General features: G+C 42.8%; 1 protein-coding gene across 4 annotated transcripts in view; it reads right to left on the bottom strand.

The window, feature by feature from the left end:
• Positions 1-18,926, bottom strand: part of LOC111869315 (glutamine--fructose-6-phosphate aminotransferase [isomerizing] 2) — a 66,609-nt gene that overhangs the window by 32,589 nt on the left and 15,094 nt on the right. For all 4 annotated transcript variants that reach the window (XM_023860735.2, XM_023860736.2, XM_023860737.2 and 1 more), the window contains exon 2: positions 281-478. In XM_023860735.2, coding sequence (XP_023716503.1) covers positions 281-478 — 198 coding nt within the window. The remainder of the gene's footprint in view (positions 1-280; positions 479-18,926) is intronic.

Below are 18,926 nucleotides of genomic sequence, written 5' to 3'. Positions count from 1 at the left end.
TTTTCAGAATTTTGATACAATGCTAACTAGGAGTAGAAAATGCTGTAAACATGGATTCTTACAATTATGTTTATCTCAAGAAGTGAGATATCTGCAAAGAAGCAGCAGCTGTTACCGTTCTCATGATTCTGACATCTAGCCTTTAAAAATTCACAAAAAAATGCGGTATGATGTTTGAAATATACACATTAATTCTATAAAAGAAAATTTATTTTAAATTATCATTATTATGGTTGGATTTGTTTTGTAATTTATCAAAGTGGGGACGTTTTGAACTTACTTGAATTAATCTCGTCTTCCAAAACCTTCACTTTTCCCTTCTTCTTCACAATAGAAATGTCCTTTCCATCAGCAGCATCCAACGCCACTCCTGCAGAATCATAACCACGATATTCAAGTCTCTTCAGCCCATTGACGAGAAGCTCCAAAATCTCACGTCGGGTCTTTGGGGTAAGGTAGTTCAGGTATGCAAAGATTCCTGTAACATGAAATTAGTGCACTTTTATGTTAATTAGGTAAACAGGGCAGTACTACCTCACCTTCACATCTTTCAGTTTCATACCATCAACAGTCCCAGCATTGCAACTGTGAGAACTAGAGCCACTATTTTTGTGCCAGAACAGAATTACAAGATTTTATGTGGCAGAAAATATGAATATATGAAGATAATGCAATTTTTATTATGGAAATTGGGTTTTGTAATGCAATATACAACTTGAAAACCATGGAAAAGCTATTTTTAACTTTTGATAAGATTACAAAATATGAATCATTAGAGCTGGGTAGCGCAGATTAAATTTGGGGCATTAAGTGACTCTTGCATGTTGACCATCTTTGGTTTACTGTACGTGGAGATAGGTATCTGAAGATTTGTGTGGAAGTAAATCTTAGGCACATCTATAAATTCGATATACTGCTCTAAAATATGTTGATAATGGTGTTGTACAATTGTTAGAGTTATTTTCTTTGGACATTATTCATTGCTAGTGCTTTCGAAGTATAGCATTTCTAAGATTTGTTGTCTCAATATTCAGGTAAAACATAGAAAAGAGGAAGCAGTAAATGTCTATTTTTCAGGGAAGAAAGATAGTGCCGTTCTTTATTGCCGAATTTAATCGCCTGAATACTGGCATTTTCCCCGAAAATGTGATAATCCACTTCCCTCTCTGATTCTCTGTATTGTGCTACTCCATCTCCACACATGTACATTCACAGATTTGCCTTTTTTTTTAATTCGATTAGTGTGGGGTGGAGTCCACTCGGCACGGTGGCCACTGATTGGTCTATTGTACCCTGCCCCGCGTGATTATGATGGGGAATTTGGTGGAATGAAGATTGGCAGGGGAAACCGAAGTACTCGGGGAAAACCCGCCCCAGCGCCACTTTGTCCACCACAAATCTCACTTGACCAGACCCGGGATCGAACCCGGGCCGCCGCGGTGGGAAGTCAGCGACTAACCGCTTGAGCTATGGCGTGGCCTCAGATGTGTGAGATTTCAGAATGCGTTTTGTTCTAAATCACTTTTAGCTGCAGTCTATTCCCTAACTTTAAACTTAGTTTCCTGAAAATTGGCGTTGATGAACATAGTACACTTCAGTACTCAGATAAGGTTTTGTCAATGTCATATTAATATTGTACATGAAAGTGGGCACAATTATAGTAGAAAGGAGAAGCAGAGTTAATTTTGATCTCCTGGCGGTGGTTGTGTTGCTGTGGTTAGGAAATATGCTAGACATAATATTCCGTTCATGTACACCAACCGGAGACAGCATTCATCAGCTTGTTGAAGTCTGAACAAACATTAAATGAGTGTTATAAACATGCAAAGCGACATATCATTTCGCATAAAAAAGAACGTCACTAACAGCCAACAGCAACAGGGTCATGAACAATAAGTTCAGAAAAAGACATTCAAACAGATGTTTGTCAAACAGCGATATAAATAAATGTAAGTGTTGTAAGGATTTGTTCTTACTTCCATATAAAATGAATTTCCGTTAGCCGTTATTAGATGACGGAATAAAGCGAGGTTACCCTTTTTGAGGAGTTCGGGGCGCTAGATAAAGAAAGCCCAGACGTTTCGAATGCTCCGTGGTTCTCAGACGAGGCTCATTTCATATGCATAATGGTAACCTTTAAGAAATCCCATATTGCTGCTAACCTACCGCACCTACAGATAGCTACAGCGTGGCTTCAATTACCAAGTTCGGCATATTCGGTCCTGTTCATCGACAGTACGACCACTTTTAACGTTTACCTCAGCTGCTAGGTAGTGAATTCGTCCCTCTCCTGTACGGATACGGCTTGCAGCGAATATCCCCCGATATCAAATAGACGGCGCCAGACGTCATAGGACTAATGCCGTAGAAGAGAGAGCCTTGTCGAACTGGCATTGTTCTTTTAGAAATAATTATGGCGACCAGCAATTATGCCAGATCTAACCCTTGTGCATATTTTGTAAAGGGGTGGGGGTGTTTGCTTGAAGAAGTGTGTCAGGGAAATCTGCATCTATTCAAGGAACTAAATATTGTTATCGGTCAGATATTGAATGCATTGCTACAGCAACTCTGACCAAAAGTCTGCTACATTTAGCTGTTAGTGTGCATGAAGATCGTGATCTTCCAGGATGTAGAGTTGAAATTTAGTTTAAGAACCTATTTTCCCAAGGTCTGAACATTTCGTACTACTACGTTCATTGATAAGAAAGCACGACGTTGTAAAAATCAGGTTATAAAATAATTATTATCTACATACAGAGTGTTAAAAATGGTTAGAGATTTTAGGGGTGTACAGTACTCACTTAAATGAGCAAAAACGTCCCAGACAACACATGTCCAGAAACCAGTGCCTGCTGAGACATGGACAGTCCATGTCTGGGTCGGCATCTTAGGTGAACACTTCGTATGACCATTTGTTTACCTAACAGACTAACACGAGAAGAGTACCGTCGTTTTTCGGTAAATGATTCACTAGTACTTCTGGAACATGTGCCTCTTCATCAACGGCAACTCATGTGGTTCATGCATGATGAGGCACCAACACATTTCCTCCGCATTGTCAGGCAGCACCTGAATCAAACTTTCGGTGTGCAACGGATAGGACATGAAGGCCTGGTCAAGTGACATGCACGATCGCCTGACCTTAATCCTCTGGACTTTTGGTTGTGGGGACACCTAAAGATTCGGGTGAATTCAGTGCCGACAAACGACTTAGAGGCATTACAGCAAGGAGCAGAGTATGTATGCCAGGAGGTTCGAGTGAAACCAGAAATTTTCGACAGAGGAGCACCTCTGTATGATGAAGAGCTGAAAGTTATGTTGACATGCATGTGCTTTAGAGATCACAGGAACACTGCCAGCATCTCAGCAGGCACTGGTTTCCGGATATATGTTCATTGGGACGTCTTTCCTCATTTAAGTTAGTTCCATACCACATAGGGCCGCGCCATAGCTCAAGAGGTTAGTCGCCTTCCCACCGTGGCGGCCCGGGTTCGATCCCGGGCCTGGACAAGTGGGATTTGTGGTGGACAAAGTGGCGCTGGGGCAGGTTTTCTCCAAGTACTTCGGTTTCCCCTGCCAAATTGCTCCACAATCACCCTCATCTATCATCTGGGGCTGGTAAAATAGGTCAGAAGTGGCCCCAGTACAAGGGACTTAGGACAAGGACCTCAATAGCAATTAAAAAGAATAGTTCCATATCCCTTAAAGGTTGCAACCTTTTTTTTTCACTCTTCATATTACAACTAAGATTATGGATATCTGCAAAGCTTTTTATAAACATGAGGCCTTGTCAAGTGGAACTAAACATGGAATTGAAATAATAGAAATCCATACGCCCATCTTAGACTGCTATTGCCTGTATCGATGTCGGAAACCGCTACTGACTGCTCAGAGTAAAACTCAAGGTAAACTGGTGCATACTTTTCTTATTTTTCTGACCGACTTCACTCTCTAGAGATCATGTCAGGCTCTTATTTATTGTCTAGTACACTCATAACAAAAATTAATGGTACAAATTCATAATGAACTATCAAGACGTAGAGTATATTGTATGAATACGTTCTCAATGGGCTTACTCAGGCCTTCTTCTGACCATACGCCGCAACAGTATGACGTGTCGTACTTGAATTTTTAATAAAAATATTATATTTGTCTGAAGGCGATTTAGTTCCTTATTGCAACTGATTTTTGATCTTCATGTTTCTGAAATGATTGTGTCGTGTTGAATACTTTAAATACTCACATTATCGGTTCTTCCTGTGTCAAATCTAAGTATTTAAGAAAGACTGCCGGGTTTATTGATACGAGGTAAGTCCTGAAGCTTAGGCACGTTCAAAATGCCAACCTAGAGGGACGTTGGCAGTTACTCGGTATTTGCATTAATTCTTCAAGACGGCAATATATTACACCGGTTATTACTGACGTCTGAAAGGCTTCTAATTTGAACTAATTTTAGATTTACCGAAGAAGTAATGGAATTTATAAAAAGAATGCTGTTCAAGAGAAATACTCTTTACCTTTTAATTAGGAATAATCACTATCGCCATTACTTTTAAGAGTAACTAGTGGAATGCCCTTAAAAATCCAACGGCAAAATTAAAAATTTCCCACCATACTTAGACTAATCACATATCTATTTATCTACGGCTCTACTGTCCTTTGTTCGACCTTGGCGGCTTTTTCAGTTTCTTAATCTTACCTAGAGTCGGTAGGACTCCTTGGACGGGGGATCAGCCTGTCGCAAGGCCGCTACCTACACACAGAATAAACATAGACATCCATGCCTTGAGTAGGATTCGAACCCACGATCCTAGCGTTCCAGCGACCGAAGACAGTTCATGTCTTAGGTAGGCCGCACACCGGCATGCGTCAAGACATGTAACAGTCAAGAAAGGAACGATTATTATAAAAACAGCGGCACATCGGTCTGAGTCATGACGGGTGTGCGGCCACTGTGATCGGTACTAATCACATACAGATATGCCTAATGCATACAAGCAAAACACTTTGGTTGCAGTCAGTTCACAAAAATTTGGATGTCTGCAAATTTTAATCTATAAATGTTAGAAATTGAAATTAATATTTGCGATGAAGAACATTATGAAGCAGACTTTTGTTGCATTTCATTCTGTTATCAGACCGGTTACGTGGCGGGCCTTGCCAAGACACACACGTATGTCCTGTGCAGTGCTGTGTGCAAAGTTTGTCTTTTCTTTTACAGAAATCCTTCGCCAACAGCGATATTCACTCTTATATACATGGCGTTTAATTCGTGCAAGCACAGAATATTCAACGACTTCCGCACTATGTGGTCACATTTGCTGGGAACGTGGCACCCAAAACCAATTTTCTAGCGTCAATATTTCCACTTCGTTCCATAACTCCATTCCACACTTTTTAGTTTATTATTTGCACACACGTTAGTACTTTTTTAAGGAAGGAACAGGCAACATAGCCCGTGGTTCCCCTAACATCCTTATTCCAGAGCAGCTGGTCCTGCCAACGTGTATGTCCCTTCGGGTTGTGCGAGATTGCTGTATTTCCATAATCTGACAACGGCCCTATATTTTCGGCTGAACGGAGCAAGGAAAGGAAATGTTTAAACGACAAATCCCCCCATACACACCGACTATAAACGTTCCTGTTAACACAGCCATAAGCCTAGCAACTACATTCTAATGACCTTACAGTTAAGATACACGTGTGTTACACTTCTTGCCAACTGTGAGTCGTATAATTACAATAGACAAATACGCAGAGTTAAAATTTGTTTTCAATTATTTCCCCGCCCGAAAAGGATTTCTGATAAATTCAGTCCGTTTTATATCGCCTTTGCATACATGCATATAATGAACGCATAATAAAAAATTTCAAACAAAAACAAACTCCGTGGTTTTAGTCCACAAGCGAACTATACCGACGGAGTGACATCCGCTTGTCGGTGAAGTTAGTGCCAACTTTAGCATATAGAAGGTGTCGCGTGGTCAGCGCAACGGATCCCCACGGCCGTTAATTTCGGTTTTCTAGACAAGAGCTGCTATTTCCTTGAAATAGCTCCTCAATTATCCTCACGAGGCTGAGTGGACCCCGTTCCAGAACCACTACCCGCCCATACATTTCACCTTCAAAAATACTCGAAGGATTTCAATCACAATTGATACCGGTGATCGACAAGGCCACATTACAAGTCATCGCCCAAGAGGAAGGAGACCTGCTGTTCTTACTGTTATTATTATTACGTTAATGTAAGTTCCTTAATGACGGACATAAAATTCACTTTAAATTATATCAGATTATGTTCCACTGAAATAAGCCCTGTATTTTTTCTACAATGTTACGCATGCAGCTGGAAGAACGTTTCTCCGTTATCTTCTCCTAGACTGTCCATCCAGAGCACACGAATGGTACAGTCTCCTCCTCCACACAAGCTGTTACTAATTCCGTACTTTCGAAAGTGAGAGCAAGCAATGCAGCACGGAAGTATGCTATAAACAGAGACCTTTGACGATACAGAATTGTCAAGGTCAGCTAGTTGAAGTAACTGGAGATTATAACGGGAATTCATAACCGTAACGAATTCCAACAGCAGTGGATACAGGCACACTACATAAACATTAACCATGAAGATACGGGGGGAGCAGGGATAGTTCAGTAGGTATAGCGACAGGCTACGGGCTGGACGATTGGAGTTCGAGTCCCGGTAGGGTCAAGAATTTTCTCTTCTCCACGTCGTCCAGACCGGCTCTGGGGCCCAACCAACCTCCTATCCAATGGGTACCGGGGGTAAAGCGGCCGGGATGTGAAGCTGACCACTCAGCTTCAATTAGTGTCGAGGCCATGAACATGTGGATCTATACATCAGTTCCCCCATACGCCTTCATGTTGTGATACGTCACACTGTTTTAACGCTGACAGTTCCATTGCCGACTTTAATTACAGTCCATTCGCGGAGACGAGAGAGTCCTCATAAACAAATGCACGCGCTATCTCCTTCGCTCTTTGAATGAAATCATGCAGCGATTACGTGATGCGTGTATCGTTGCAGGGGCGTCCAAAGTTCACTCTTCAGTCTGAATGCAGGCTAACGTGCGTCCGAATGCAGTGAGTACACTGAGTAACTGCGCGCTTTGTCCACTCCTTGCTGTCGGCTGTGGCGACTCGGGGCTTGCTTTGTTTACGCTACCTGTCTCGTCTCAGCGAATGGACTATAGGAACTTCAATTTAGACTTCAATTATTTAGACCAATTTAATTGCGTTGTAGCGTAACTTCATTCATTTAAGAACTATTTTCCATTATTTATATGGCGTTAAAAAGGTAAGGTAAAGTTGTCCCTTGTGCCGGTCACGGTAGCCGAGCGGTCTAAGGCTTGCACTGTCTTCGCTCGCTTGGAAACCGGGATCGTGGGTTCGAATCCCACTCAGGGCATGGATGTTTAGTTTGTGTGTGTGCGTTATTCTGTGTTTGTGTACAGGTAGAGAGACCTTGCGACGAGCTGATCACCCGCCCAAGGAGTCCTACCGAATGTGTAAGATCTAGAAAAACCGAAGTGAACGGAGAAGTTCATGGAGGCAGGCCTAGGCCCACTGGGGCTGTAGTGCCAAGGAAAAAAAAAGTTGTCCCTGTGCTTAACTAATTAAGCACTATGCCATGAAGACGTATGGGGGAGTCGATGTATAGATCCATATTTTATTGACCTCGCCACTAGCTGGAGGTGAGTGGTCAGCTTCACGCCCCGGCCGCTTTACCTCCAGAGAATGAGCCACCGTACCCATTGAATACTCGTAGGAGGCTGGGTGCACACCAGATACGGTCTGGATGACGTAGAGAAGAGAAAATTCTTGACCCCACCAGGACTTGAACTCCGACCCCTAGGTCGTCCAGCCCGCATCCAGTCGGTATACCGACATTATCCCGCCTCCTTATAGAGCGTTAATATAGCGATCATTACTGATCGAATCTTAGATAATTTTAGGACGTTATTTGTACTTCACAGACTTTATAGCATCATATGGCAAGGTAAGGTAAAGTAAATTTGTTCCTTTGCTTAAATAAATAACCACCATGCCATGATGATGTATGGGAGAGTGGAGGTACAGCTCCACTTTTCTTGACCTCAGCACTATACGGAGGTGGGTGATCAGCTTTACACCCTGGCCGCTTTACCCTTGGGGAAATCAAACGAGATGGAAAAATGATCAGAAGGGTAAGGGTCTGGAAGGAGGCAGCTGTGTCCGTTTGAAGGTCCTATCACTGGAATATCTGGGAAAACAACTGAATAACAATATAGTTACCTGGCAGGTAACTCGGCTGAGGTTCAAACAGAGTGTCCCTTAATTATAAGTCTATAGAGTTACCTCTCGACCAGGGGCGGACAATTATTAAGGCTGGCGGACTAAGGCCGCGCCATAGCTCAAGTGGTTAGACGCTGGATTCCCACCGTGGCGGCCCGGGTTCGATCCCGGGTCTGATTAAGGGAGATTTGTTGTGGACAAAGTGGCGTTGGGCAGGTTTTCTCCGAGTACTTCGGTTTCCCCTGCCAATCTTCATTCCACCAATTGCTCCATAATCACCCTCATCTATGATCTAGGGCTGGTACAATAGTTCAGAAGTGGCCGCAGTGCAAGGGACTTAGTTCCACCCCACCAGCAATAAAAAAATAGGCTGGCGGACGATATAAACAGCTTAGGTAAGCTTTACGGGTCATATACCTTCATCCATGCAGAGTTACAAGAACTGTTCCATTCTTATCTTCGATTTGTATGTAGAAGAAAATAATGGTACGTCATTAATATGAGTTAAAACATATGAACTCAACAAAACAAATTGTAATGTCAAGTGTTATTTTCCTTAACATTATTTCAGCCTAACAACTAATTAAAATATACACAGAAAACACGTAATTCGGGCATGTTTTGTTGCGATGTTAATAATGTTGACGCGGACCGGTCTGAAAGCGCTGCTGAACCGTATCAGATCCAGGGGTAGGTTTTTGTTCATCTCTGATCAGCTAGGCCCAAATCAGTGAAATGAAATGGCTGTAAAGCTTCTCCTGTGCTTAATTAACTAAGCAGCATGTCATGAAGACGTACAGGGAAGTATAGGTACAGTTCCATGTGTTCTCAATCTCGACACTGTGGAGAAAAGAGAAATTCTTGCTCTTCCGGGAATCGATTCCCGATTTCTCGGCCGCCTAGCCCGTAGCCCGTCAATATATCGGCTATACTATCCTAGATCCAATATCCTTCCATGAATATAAGCAAAAACAAAAGAACAAACTCCGTGGTCTGTAGTCCGCAAGTGAACTATACCTTCGAGACACTACGGCTTGTCGGCGAAGTTAGTGCCAACTTTAGCGGATAGAGGGCGTCGCGTGGTCAGCACAACGAATCCCCACGGCCGTTAATCTTGGTTTTCTAGACCGGAGCCGCTATTTCCTTGAAATAGCTCCTCAATTATCCTCACGAGGCTGAGTGGACCCCGTTTCAAACCCACTACTTCCTAGAAAATCTGGTAGCACCGGGAATCGAACCCGGGATCTCTGGATCTGTAGCCAGGAACTCTGACCACTACACCATAGAGGCAGTCCTACCATGAATTTAGATATTTAGAAATTTATCATATTGTTTTAAAATATTCAGATGTAAATACGTAGTAAACGTAGCTATTACAATCCTCGTTTCAGCCCGAAGGAATTAGTACTGCCTGCTTCATACTGATCTCTTGCTTGCTTAACACTTCGACCCTGAAGATGGAGGCGATATGTTCCCCCAAAACACCGGTTGACATTCACTGGACTGCACGGCGTTATATCCCAAAAAAACAAAACTTTCCAATGTCTTATGTAGCTGCTGTACGCTGACCATGGGATAGGAAGAAAAATGTTTACCACACCCATCTCTCTCCTGCTTCACTGACTCCAAGCAGTGAATTCTACTTCAAAATACAACTTTCTTTTTAACTTTTGTCCCTCGTAACATTCAACCTTACTTCCGGGTTGCATAGATTATCAGACTAACATAACTACGAAATGTATGACACAAACTCCGTCCTAAGTGCAACAATTTATTGTAGTTCTTTTGTCTTCTTTTCTTCTACACTACATGTTTCGGCCGTAAATGGGCATCATCATGTGTATTTCTCTCACGTAGCTGTTACACTGCAAGTAGTTTAAAATTTAAAAACACCAGCTTTCTTAATTGTTCATTTCTCCGTTGTTAATAGGTCCCGATATATCAGAATCCCCTTGCTGATATTTGTCGGATATGTATAAAATCTTTGTTAATTTACATACGTCAATTTGATTTTTGTATTTTTAAATTCTTCAATTTAAATTTATTTTTTTTCTTCAATTTTAAAATTTAAAATTCACAGGGATACCTGCTCTAGGTCTACAGTGCTGCAGCGGCTACTTCTTGCTTTCAGCACCGTAGGGGTATTGTTCTGTGCAGGCTCCCTGTGTGCGTGCCGCAACGCTAGCGAAATTCGCAAGATTGTTATTATTATCATAAAAAATGTATATGACTAATCTATAAAATAAACTTTCCTTTTGACATAGTTTTAAGATATGTTGCTGACTTACAGTAAGCCCATTTCGTAATGTGTACTCTTCGCCATACACTATCTATCTGTCTATCTATCTATCTACCTATCTATCTGTCTATCTATCTATCTGTCTGTCTGTCTACCTATCTATCTGTTTCTGTTGCTCCTAATTGGAGCATTGGACATCCGTGAAACGCTTCATTTCACTTCAGTTTCTTAATCTTAGACAGAAGACAGGACTCCTTGACGGGGGATAAGCCGACGCAAGGCAGCTACATACACAGGACAAAGGCCGCGCCATAGTTCAAGCGGTTAGTCGCTGGCTTCCCACTGCGGCGGCCCGGGTTCAATCCCGGGTCTGGTCAAGTGGGATTTGTGGTGGACAAAGTGGCGCTAGGGCAGGTTTTCTCCGAGTACTTCGATTTCCCCTGCCAATCTTCATTCCACCAATTGCTCCACAATCACCCTCACCTATCATCTGGGGCTGGTACAATAGGTCAGAAGTGGCCGCAGTACAAGGGACTTAGCCCCAACCCACTAGAAATAAAATAATACACAGGACAAGATAAACAGAATAAAAAAGACAGGCATCCATGACTTGAGTGGATTAGAACCCATGATCCCAGCGTTCGAGTGGACGAAGACGTTTCTTACCTTAGACCGCGCGGCCAGTGTGATCGGCAGACTGAATGGAATATTGTTTGGAAACAAGCAGCGGGGGCGTACTACAAGGTATTATCAGCACTTTCCTGGTGGGGCTGAGGAAAGAAGAAAGAAACTTATCTTCATGTTATTAAGTGGAAATGTAGATGATAAATTTGCACTTGAATGTTACATTTACAGGACGTCAGTAGCTATGTACGTGTATTATCTCCGAAAGTACTGAAAATAATACATTCAACATGACCGACACAATCGATTCAGATTACACTAAACTGAGGGGCATCAAGTTGTATGCAAGATATCATCACCTTGAAGCTGTCATCAAGATTAACAGTTAGGTGTCTTGAGGTCATGCCATATACGAGTAGATGCCGACTTCACGCGGCGAAAGTCTGGACTCAATTCCAGGGTAAACCATGAGGGATTTGTGATGGACAAAGCGCACTTCAATTGTCTCTGTAAACTATTATCATTCTACCAATGGTCCACATTCATCCAGGATTATAAACTAGTACAGCAGGCTCATTGCAGACCGAAGTACCTATGGATTCTCTTTTGAAAGATATCTTGGAAAAAAAAAACTCCGTGGCTTTACTCCGCATGCGAACTATACCGACCGAGCGACCGCGGCTTGTTGGCGAAGTTAGTGCCAACTTCAGAGGATAGAGGATGTCGCGTGGTCAGCGCAACGAATCCTTAACAGCCGTTAATTTCGGGTTTCTAGACCTGAGCCGCTATTTTTCCATTCAAGTAGCTTCTCAATTATCCTCACGAGGCTGAGTGGACCCCATTCCAAACCCACCACTTCTCAGAAAACCTGGTAGAGCAGGGAATCGAACTCGGGACCTCTGGATCTGTAGCCAGAAACTAGACCACAAGTTATCTTGTAAGAGTAATTGTATGAGATTATTCTCTTACAGATTTGTGACAAGGATTAATTAACTGTACAAAAATTATGTTGAATATTGGCCTTTGGGGAGCCAGAATAATCCAGTCGGCATAGCGAGAGGTCGCGGGCTAGGCGGCAAGAAATCTCGACAGGGGAAAGAGTTCTCCTATCAACCACGCCAAGACCGACTATGGAGGTATCCAGCTTCCTGTCCAATGCGTACCGAGGGCTCTTTCCACGGGGGTAAAGCGACAGGAATGTGAAGCTGACCGAACTCAGATCCCTTGGCTATCCAGCCCGGAGCCAGTAGTTATACCGACTGAGCTATTTCGGCTCCCATTGTTACAAGGGTTAGAGACATAAGTAGGCCTGTATATGAGAACACAGTAACTGGTCATATAAAGACACTTTGTGTCCTATGCTAAAATAATTACCCACGTCATGAAGACGTGCAGCCGGTCACGATAGCCGAGCGGTCTAAGGCATGCACTGTCTTCGCTCGCTCGGAAGCCTGGATCGTGGGTTCGAATCCCACTCAGGGCATGGATGTTTGTGTGCGTTTTTCTGTGTTTGTCTACAGGTAGAGGCCTTGCGACGAGCTGATCACTCGCCCAAGGAGTCCTACCGTATGTGTAAGATCTAGAAGAACCGAAGTGAACGAAATTCATGGAGGTAGGCCTAGGCCCACTGGGGCTGAAGTGCCAAGGAAAAAAAAAATGAAGACGTGCAGGACAGTGCAGGTATGGCCTAACGCATTCTTAACCTCGGCATTAGATGGAGGTAAATGGTCAGCTTCTTCCCCCGGCCGCTTTACTCCCGGGGAAAGAGCTTCGGGTGCTCATTTTAACGGACCCCAGAGCAGGTACGGAAGCGGTGGAGGGAAAAATATCTGCCTCAAAAGGGAAATGAACCAAAAATTCTTCGGCCATCCAGCCCATGGTCTAGTCTAATGGTTCTCAACCTTTGTGAGACCGCGGTACGATCAATTCTTTTCTTATGAGACGGGGGGCCCGGTACCGGGCCGCGGCCCGGCGGTTGAGAAACACTGATCTAGTCACTATATTGACTGGTCTACACCGATTCCCCACTGTGGGACATGCAGCTTACATTAATGAGAGGTGTAGCAGCAAAACGGTAGATTATGAACGGTGATATTAAAAGGAAACTGCTGCTGCTTATTTCAAGGCAGGAACTTGGCCTGTTGAGGCTAATGAAAGCCTTGATAAAGGTCGGTAAAACACTTTGCGCTCAGATAGACTGATAAATTAATTTTAAGCCAAAACAGTATAAGAAATTTATGTGTTCTAATTCTGAATAAATATATTGTTAAAATCCCTTCAGGTCCTGATGGAATAAGGAAGGATGGTCGGTTTCCTTTCTCCTTAATGGACTACTAATGATGTTTCTCTTTAGATCGCCTCTTTATTACAGAAAGTTGGATAACAGGCAGCCGGTCACGGTAGCCGAGCGGTCTAAGCATGTACTGTCTTCGCTCGCTTGGAAACCGGGATCGTGGGTTCGAATCCCACTCAGGGCATGGATGTTTAGTTCGTGTGTGTGCGTTTTTCTGTGTTTGTGTACAGGTAGAGGCCTTGCGACGAGCTGATCACCCGCCCAAGGAGTCCTACCGAATGTGTAAGATCTAGAACAACCGAAGTGAACGGAGAAGTTCATGGAGGTAGGCCTAGGCCCACTGGGGCTGTAGTGCCAAGGGGGGGGGCATCCTGTAAACGAGGCAGAAGGGGGAGAAAGAGAGAACGTGACTGCACTGAAAATGACAAATCTCCTTAATCTCAATTGAATTATTTATAACCACTTTGCAACGACCTCACAGAAAACACCGTATTGTTTTAGGTGTGTTCACCGCATCATTGCAAGACAACGATCGTGGCACGGACTACATAGAATACAGCCTCTCTATTGTAGAGGCATGTTTACCGAGTCACTGCCTAGCAATGGGTATACACTCCATAATATTTATCCTTGTTTTCTCAATTCCACAATATGTGAAGGCAACAATTAGGAATTAAGGCGGCTATATATCCTTGAACGTACTTGTCTTAAGACGTATTATTTAGAATACATTTTTTTTCCTTGGCACTACATCCCAGTGGGCCTAGGCCTACCTCCACGAACTTCTCCGTTCACTTCAGTTTTTCTAGAGCTTACACATTCGGTAGGACTACTTGGGCGGGTGATCAGCTCGTCGCAAGGCCTCTACGTGTACACAAACACAGAAAAACGCACACGCACAAACTAAACATCCATGCCCTGAGTGGGATTTGAACCCACGATCCCGGTTTCCAAGCGAGCGAAGACAGTACACGCCGAATATAATATTACAGTACATTAAACCACTTACTGTTACTTTACACCAAAAATTATGTACCGGCAATAACAAAATCAGAACACAATTCTGTATGTACAAGACATACCCGCGTATATACAGGCCAGGACAGCGAATTTAGAAACACTCAATGTCTGTGTAGTGTACTTCAGAGTCGAGGAGATTCAGACCTCTCATAGGGTGTCACACGTGTCCTTAGTCTGTCCTGCAGCAAACAAACAACAAACTCCGTGGCCTGTAGTCCGAAAGCGAACTGTTCCTAAATGACTCTAATGAAGAGCACTGATTCATGCACAGTTACATAAGGATGGCGTTTAAGTAGCCCCTGCTGAGTGAAGAATTAAGTTTGGGTAAGTTTGTGAAGTGATCAAAATGTTGGTAGCGTCACTTAGTTACAAGATGCAAATTAGCCTTAATTGTACAAGGCTCTAAAATCGCCCTAGCGTCAAAATTTGGTTCCATGTTTGCTTATTACATGAAGCATAAATTCAAATAGACATTTACCATAACGTCAGACGAATGAGTAAGTAAGTGTGAACCGAGCAAGCTGATTCAAAAGGTAATGTTTCTCTCTCGTATTCGGTAGAAGCCATGTCCGGATCTCATATGGAACACCGACTACACTGACTGATGTTTCCGTGGTTTACATCCATACCTTCACATGGTCACGTATTGGTGGTTGTGATTATATATGGATTTTGGATTGGATGACTGGATTTATTGATATCTTATACACTCAACTCGTTACCACAGGCAAATTACAGCGCTGTCGCTGATTTCCACATTTCACAATTCGAAGTTACACCCTCTAGTGTCCTCAGTCTACTACAGTCTCCACCAGCCGATTCCTGGCAACGGATTGATAACAGTCCCACTGTAACTGCAGCACACTATGAAGTCTTCTTTGCACAGCCTAATTCCATTTTCTGCCAACTGCAACTCTGTAGACTCAATATTCTGCTGCAACTGCCAAACTCCAGAACTCAACTGCCTCAAATGAACTTCTTTGTCCTTTCGATAACCCCTTTACACGGACTGCACAGAAAACGTAGCTCTTCTATTGTTGCGCACATTAGTTTACGCGGAAAAGCGTTTATTCAACTGTAACCCGGCAACAGCGCTACGCCCCAAATCTCGTACCGTGACATCTCCTGTAAGGTACAGTACGGGCATTACCTAGCAACGGCTGTTTCTCTGCTTCCACAGTTCTTGCTTTGAGCAAATACGCCACAATATAAACGGCGGGATGACGCCTTAAATAATATACGATGGCTTCCTTTCACATGCTGCAAATTGTGTAAATCAGCGATAGCGCTGTATTAATTGCAATTAAGAGAGACTGTAACTGAAGCGCAATAAATCCAATCATCCGAACTAGAACCCGTTAATTTCGTCATGCGTACCCTCCTAGACGTAACAACATTGTCAGAATTAATCACAGTGCTGCACCTTCTGCTATACCCATGTTTCTTTCGGGTGATTGTATTTGTAGTATAAAGGTCCAAGGTCTCCACAGTCTGATCTCTTATAGTCTTCTGTTTAGTATTAGAAAAGGAAAGCACAATTGCCTCTAAAACGGGTTCAGCTGTCTTCCTACGTATATATATATTTGAGTTCATTGACTGAAATCATTAAAATACGCGGTTATGTGTTTTCACAACTGCTCTATGTCCCGAAAGTGCCAGTTTCGATTACAGACCCGGAGCCGGTTATCCAGATGGAGACTGTGCTTTTCTTAGATTCTGATGAATTCTGTGATTTTGATTGAAAACAGACTATGGCCGATTCGTTATACATCCATCCTAATTCTCACTATTCTCCAATTTGTCGGTATTAAAACTAATATAGTTGTAGGGACATCGTTAAACAAACAAAGAATCAAACGGAGATTGAAATCCAAGGCTCTACTCTGCTACAACTAACCACGCAATTGTGCCCCATAATAATCTTTCAAGGCAACAAGCTTCAAAGCCTTTACATATAAAAAGTGCGCAACCCAATAACATAAGAGTCGGCTTTTAGAATCTTTCGTATTTCCATGTACTACCAGTATGCGAAAATATAAGCGTTACAGACACAAACCCACGGTATTTTCCCCCGTTGTTTTGTATGGGCATGAAACTCTGTCACACTAAGAGAAGACCGTAACTCGAGAGTAAGATCCGCGGTGGTCATCAAGATTACAGTCTTCTGGGTTGTGAAGCCGTGTAGTTCGGTAATAAGGATGAAGTCTTGGTAAGTATTTACGAAACCACATGGTATCATATCCCAGGAGACCGTTCTCTTCATACACTGTGGGGTTTGAGAACGTAGTGTTGAGGACAATATTTCGAACGAAAACGGAAGAAGCAACATGCGACACTAAAAGAAATTATAGCATCATAGTTTGTATTTTTCACGGTCTATTATAATGATCAAATTCAGGTTTATAAGATTGGCGCCGCATGTAGCATGCATTCAAGCGATGAGAAAAGCATATAGAATTTTCGTTCGGAAAACTTGAACGTAAGTGATCATTTAGAAAATTTAGGGGCAGAAATGAAGATAACACTAAAATGGGTCTTAAAGGAATAGGGTGGGAGGTAGAGGACTGGATTCATTTGGCTCAGTTTATGGATCAGTGGCGACCTCTGTGGACATGATAATAATTCTTCGAGCTCCATAAAATGCGGGAATTTTCTTGACTAGCTGAGCTATTATTAGCTTCCGAAGGACTCTGTCCTACTGAGTTAATGAAAGAAAATGTAACAGGCTGTGAAGGCCCACAGGGTTGTGAGACGTCGAGGCTCCTACATTTTCTAGACAATCGGTTCACAGATGGCGGTGAGTTTGTCATCCTTATGCGACCGCCGCCCTTCACCTCCAGGAAGATTCTTGGTACTCCTTTCTGTTAGAGGCTGAGTCGACCCTCAGGGCCATATTGCGGCTGGAAGGAGTAGGTAAGTTGAGAAATCCAATGACCTCATCGGAACCCCCGCCTTCCGGCTTGTAGCATAATGCCTCAACCAACGCTACAGCGTGCCCCCCCCCATGGAGTTCAATTTATTTTTATAACACGACCTCAAGGGGCTATATCACAGTTACATTGTCCTTTCCAGAGTACGAAACAAGGGAACTTCTTACGGAGTTTGTAGAAATGATTTTAAGCTCTCTGCGTGCCTAATGTCACATCCTTAGTTCGTGGTTCGTGAATTATCATAAAATCTAAAATCTGTCGTTTATCATTTTATACAAAATCCATTTTACGTAAAATTGTACCTTTTTAAAGATGGGTATGTCTCAATAGGACTTGGTTGACTTTAGCTAATCAAGAATAACAATTTCCTACGAAGCGAGGTACTTGAAGGCAGAACCCAAGGCATGCACTTTCACATTTACGCACGCAAATATTTTTCTACATATTCTTCATCACAACAGCACATCTGTTTCAGTCACTATGACTGTACATACAGTGTTATTCTCTAAGCAGATCATATTTATTTAGTCCTCAAGGTCTCTGAATTCGATTTATTAACATGCAATTGCCACGGCCGACTGTTATTGTGGGATACCATCAATTGGCACTTCCCGTGTATATAATATATAATATACAATCGCCACATGATTAGGTCAACGTCAACTCTTCGATAAAGTAATCCAGCATTAAAATCCTTGAGATAAGAAACGTATTTCTACTAAGGGCTTTAATTGCGATAACATCCCGGTACTACAGAACTGATAACACATCCGGTTCACCTTTCATCACCTTGACTACACGTAGACACTTGACATTCGAGAGTGTTAATTCTCTTTCGCCATCATTTCATGACATTTGGCAATTCAATAACGTTATCTTATGGTCTCCTTCTCTCAGATTGTACGATGTCTAGTCCACAGATATAATGCACGTATGATATGCACTTGATGGTGCAGTGTGTCACTTTTCCTGCGTCAATTTCTATAATATACTTCTAAACTAAAGGTAAAGTTGTCCCTGTGCTTAACTAATTAAGCACTATGTCATGAAGGAGTATGGGGGAGTGGATGTATAGACCTACGCTTTCTTGACCTCGGCTGTAGTTGGAGATGAGTGGTCAGCTTCACGCCCCGGCAGCTTTGCCCCCGGAGAAAGCATCACCTGTGCCCATTGGATAGGAGGCTGGGCGGGCACAAGAGCCGGTCTGGATGACATACAGGAGTAAAAATTCTTGCCTCTACAGGGACTTGAATTCCGAACCCTTGGTCGTCCAGCCTGTAGCAAATCGCTATACTGACTGCGCTATCCCGGCTCTAAACCTCAAAGTATTGAAGGGATCAAGCCCCGCTAGTCCTGCTCTTCCACATCCACATAAAGAATACAGAAGCATCAACCATAATACTGAGCAATACTAAAATACATCGTGCTTCATTAAAATAAAAGTATAAATGTGCATTCATTCTCACGATACACATGATGCGAAGCCTTCCCTGAGAAGTGCATAACCAATTAAGTTGGTAAATTCACA

The sequence above is a fragment of the Cryptotermes secundus genome, unplaced genomic scaffold (assembly GCF_002891405.2).
Source record: "Cryptotermes secundus unplaced genomic scaffold, Csec_1.0 scaffold325, whole genome shotgun sequence".
Taxonomy (NCBI): domain Eukaryota; kingdom Metazoa; phylum Arthropoda; class Insecta; order Blattodea; family Kalotermitidae; genus Cryptotermes; species Cryptotermes secundus.
This window is presented reverse-complemented; position numbering and strand designations above follow the sequence as displayed.